The sequence below is a fragment of the Elaeis guineensis genome, chromosome 1 (assembly GCF_000442705.2).
Source record: "Elaeis guineensis isolate ETL-2024a chromosome 1, EG11, whole genome shotgun sequence".
Classification (NCBI taxonomy): Eukaryota; Viridiplantae; Streptophyta; class Magnoliopsida; order Arecales; family Arecaceae; genus Elaeis; species Elaeis guineensis.
The window spans coordinates 34,149,758-34,154,475 of NC_025993.2; the positions used below are offsets into that span (position 1 = coordinate 34,149,758).

Here is a 4,718-nt window from a genome sequence, read left to right on the forward strand (position 1 = left end):
CCTTTCTAACGAGCCATTATTGCGGATAAGGGCTCGATCCGTTACGTGAAGTATTGTCCGCTCTGATTTATGGGCCTCATGATTTTATTCTTTAAAAGATGCCTCATGTGAGAAAGATTTTTTTCTCTTTATGAACGTGAGTCTCCTTGACTCACAATCGATGTGGAACTATTGGTATCCTCCATATTATTAGAACCACAATATAAACTATTAATTTTTTATGAAATAAATATCGAATATGAACATAGATATTATTTTTTCATAAAATATCAATAAAAATTTTCTATATTACATGAATTTTGAGGACTTATATATAATTATCAAAAGATAAGCAAGTTTCATATATCAGCTAAGTTTTCTAGCGATTCATATCCAAAAGTTCATTTTCCTCTTATTATTGTATATAAACCCCTTAAGCTCATTATACATACGTACATATGCCATCATTATATATCATGATAATAATTCAAATAATCACTTGCAACGATGCAAACCCATCCTTAAAAAGCTATTCTAAATATAACATACAGTGACAAGTCATTTCCGATGTTTAACAACTTAGATGCCACTTTACCATATAATTCCAAAACAAGGAACAGACACCTATGTCTATGGTTGGAAGTGAAGGAAGACAGAAAGTATAGTATGAGAAAAGAGAAGGCAACAAACAAGCCCAATCAAGTAGGTCGATCATGAGAAAGTTAGATCATTACCTCTTTTGGCTAACCTAAAATGTTTGATTTGTACTAATTTACGAGGACCAACATGCAAATATGACTATTGGAATCTACATGGGAATAGGATAGTGTTTAGGGTCTACATGCATAAACCTCAAAGAGGGAGAGAGATATTGATCAAGACATTAAACCACGGAGATAAGGGGGATGGGCGGGCCCCACGTCTCAGTTTATTTTTCAGCCGCCCCGTTTTGTCGTCTCCTCCCTCTCTCTCTTCTTTCTCCCTCTACCTCTTTCTCTGTCCCTTTGCGTTTGACTCCTCTCCTCCGCCCTTTCCCCCCTACCTCGCGTGCTCTTCTCTACCTTCTCCTTCTTTTTATCCTTCTCCTCCTCCCCTCACTCTCGCTCGCATCGCCCTCTCTCTCTCTCTCTCTCTCTCTCTCTCTCTCTTGTGTCTCTGACGATTCCCGTGAGTTCCTCTCCCTTTCCCCCGTGCTGGGATCTTTAAAGGCCGCTCCTTTCGGCGAGATTGGTCTTGGAACGGAGAGGATTCGATGAGGAAGAGGTGCCCGGCTTGAGATAGAGAGAGATGCGGTGGGGTTTCGACCTCTAGAGCCCTTGTCATGAGTAAAGGCGCCATCTTTCTTGGGTTTTGCTGCTCTTCTTCGGTTTATTCGTCTTCTTGTAGCTCTTTTTAGGTCCCGTTTCCCCATGGCTGGAAGCAACGAGGTTAACGCTAACGAATCCAAGGTATTGTCTCCCTCTTCCCCCGTCTCTCTCTCCACCTCCTCAATCTATTTCCTTTTTGTTGCGAAATTGATGCAAAAATTTGATCGTTTTGTGTGCTCGAACTTTTGATAGGTTTTCTCGTCGAAAATTCTGATATTAGGGTTTTAAGATTGGTTACAAATTTTGGGGTTCTGTTTTGAATTCTTGGAACCCTGTTATCGGAGCTCGGATTGTTTCCAGTCTGATTCCTTTTTGCCCTGTAGGGTTTCATTTTCTTCTCTGATGATTTCTTTTAATTGTTAAACATCTAATTACATAGTGAAAATAAAGCCTTGATATCACAGGGCACTCGCAAAACCGAGAAAGTTTAAATCTTTATCCACATTCTTTTCTATTCCTTCCAGGGAAGGAGAAAAGAAGGAAGGAGAAAAGAGGACAAAAAAACAGAAACAAAGACAGAAAACCCTTTTAATCTCCATGTTGTCTTTATCTCTTTCTTAAATTCCAAAATTTAAAGGGAAAAAAATACAAAATTTTCAGGGTCTTCCTTCTCATGGAACAAAAAGTTTGAATTTTGATTCCTTAATTCTCCTTTAGTTCCTCTATACATAGAAGAGATAAAAAGTAACCCCAAGGCCCTCCTAATCTCTTTCTTGTTTTGGGTTTTTTCTCTTTTTTTGCCTACAGATGGTGGTTCCCCTCAACACATGGGTCCTCATCTCCAACTTCAAGCTGGCTTACAACATGCTTCGCCGCCCCGACGGCACCTTCGACCGCCACCTTGCTGAATTCCTCGACCGCAAGGTCCCTGCCAATGCCTTCCCTGTCAATGGAGTAATCTCCTTCGATCTCCTTATCGATCGCGCAACCAATCTCCTTGCCCGAATCTACCGCCCTGCTCCCACGGCCCCCCCCGACTCCCACAGACCATCCCTCCATGCTGACCTCCAATCCCCCCCATCCCCTGACCCTTTCCCTGTAATCATCTTCTTCCATGGTGGCAGCTTCGCCCATTCCTCCTCCAATAGTGCCATCTATGACTCCCTTTGCCGCCGCTTTGTCTCCCTCTGCGGCGCCGTCGTCATATCGGTGAACTACCGCCGATCACCGGAGCATCGGTATCCCTGTGCCTATGATGATGGGTGGACTGCCCTTAAATGGGCCTCCACCGAGCCGTGGCTCCACAGCGGTAAGGATGCCAAGCTCCGGGTTTTCCTCTCAGGGGATAGCTCTGGTGGGAACATTGCTCACCATGTCGCCGTGAGGGCTGCTGAATCGGGAATTGAGGTCTCCGGGAACATTCTCCTCAACCCAATGTTTGGTGGAAATCAGCGGACCGAATCGGAGAACACATTGGATGGGAAATACTTTGTCACGGTTCAGGACAGGTACTGGTATTGGAAGGCATTCCTCCCGGAGGGGGCGGATAGAGACCACCCTGCTTGCAATCCCTTTGGTCCCAATGGAATGAAGCTCGAAGAGTTACCATTCACAAAAACCCTTGTGACGGTGGCAGGATTGGATCTCACCCGGGATTGGCAGCTGGCTTATGCCGAAGGGCTCGAGAAGGCTGGCCATGATGTCAAGCTTGTCTATCGTGAGCAGGCCACTATTGGCTTCTACTTCTTGCCTAACACAGACCATTTCTATGAAGTAATGGAGGAGATAAAGAACTTTGTCAGTTCTAACTGTTAGTAAATACGATGCTCTTCATACCTTACCTACAGATACATAGACCTATCTATCTATCTATCCATCTCCCTCTCTCTCTCTCTCTCTCTCTATATATATATATATATATATATATATATATATGTCAGAAGCTTGACTTATATTACTCAGAGCTTGGTTTAGTAGTTCTACGCAGTATGATGGGTGATGTAGTGCAGGTTATGAGATTCCTGCATGAGACTCCTGCAATCTTCTGCTGCTTCTGCTGCTTTCTTAATGTGGGTAGAGGCATGCATGCACATGATTCCAGAGAAGTCGCTATTCTTGCTAGAAGTTGTTTGGTTTGATTTTGGTTTTGTGGGTGGACAAAAGCTGCTTGCATTTGATGATGAGGAGAATCTCACGAAACTGTTTGTGTCTGAATTCTGGATCACACGTAACTTGGTTTGTGAAAGTAGTGCTGTTTTTGACCTTTGTACTAACAGTCTTCAGTTGTGCCTGATCCAATTCCACAAATATGGTGAGGTTGGAAGATGCTTCTGAAACAATAGGTGACTTGGTCTGCGGAAGAAACACGGGTTTTTCTTCCACCGGCTGACTGTTTGCTCCAGTGGTATCCATTGGTGTCTGTTCGGTGCCATGTGTAAAGTTCAGGAAGCTGGAGCAGATCCTGAGTCTGGGTAGCCTTTGGTGGGAATGAATTGGGTACCTGGCTAGTGTTGTAATCGTGTTAATTATAGCAACATGGTGAACACTCCATGGTGTTATTATGTTATACTCTTTGGGATTCTAGTAATATAAAGATGCCCCATTTTTCTTTGCAATCATGACATTATCTTCAATCTACTGATTACATCCGTGCCTGATTTTTTGGTATGACTCTGCGCTTGGTCGCATATGATGACTCATGCAATCCTGTTTTTTTTTTTTTGTTCTGAATTCTGATACTGCCAATTGAAGCTTATGTAGCCCATTAATAGTACTACTGGTGCTTGGGACCTCCATGTCCTTATTATTCATTTTGCTTTTTATGTTTTTGGTTGGGTTGCAACCTCAATGCATTGGTCCTTAGTGTAAGATGATGGCGAGAGATGGCTTCTTCTTTTCTCCATGCTGCAGTATGAGATGCTTTCGATTTTGGTCGGCTCCTAACAATGCCTATACATGCCGGCGAACCAGACTAGTTTCATTGTTTGTAGAAGCCTAAACATTTTTCTCGAACTAAGTTAGAGGATAAGCTCTATCCAGACATTGGTCTCATTTTTGTGCATGGAGTGCTTAATGGGTTCATCTGCAAACCTGAAGCAAGCCTTTTGTTCCAGAAAGATAGGTTTGGTTTGGATTTGGTTTATTTCGTGATGTAAGTTAATCAGCAAAAGAAATTAAGAAGAAGACAGTTGCAGTAACTAGAGGGGAAGAAGTGGTCAGAGAGCAACAAGGAGTTGAGATGTCACAGCCTGTGAACTCATCCTAACTATTTTCTTCTCTTTCTTTCTCTCTCTCTCCCCTTCTGTCTGTCTGTCTACATATGTATATTTTGTTTTGTAGTTTCCAATGGGAGCATTTGGATTTCAGTCAGTCCATTTCTTGGCAGCTTCGCTGGAGCAGTTGTTCTCATGTGGGGGAGCTTTTTTGGAGCCT

At 42.9% G+C, this 4,718-nt stretch overlaps 1 protein-coding gene across 1 annotated transcript; it reads left to right on the forward strand.

Annotated features, from left to right (window-relative positions):
* The first annotated feature begins 1,103 nt into the window (after positions 1-1,103).
* Positions 1,104-3,156, forward strand: LOC105032167 (gibberellin receptor GID1C). The gene is made up of 2 exons (XM_010906534.4): positions 1,104-1,427; positions 2,094-3,156. Exons 1-2 carry the CDS (start codon positions 1,389-1,391, stop codon positions 3,099-3,101), a joined length of 1,047 nt encoding a protein of 348 aa, XP_010904836.1. The 5' UTR covers positions 1,104-1,388; the 3' UTR covers positions 3,102-3,156.
* Positions 3,157-4,718: the final 1,562 nt, after the last annotated feature.

Excerpts from the sequence above, each read along its gene's own strand:
- LOC105032167 (XM_010906534.4), top strand. The coding sequence starts at position 1,389 with ATGGCTGGAAGCAACGAGGTTAACGCTAACGAATCCAAG. Across the intron at positions 1,428-2,093 it reads TTAACGCTAACGAATCCAAG|ATGGTGGTTCCCCTCAACAC; the intron begins GTATTGTCTCCC and ends TTTTGCCTACAG.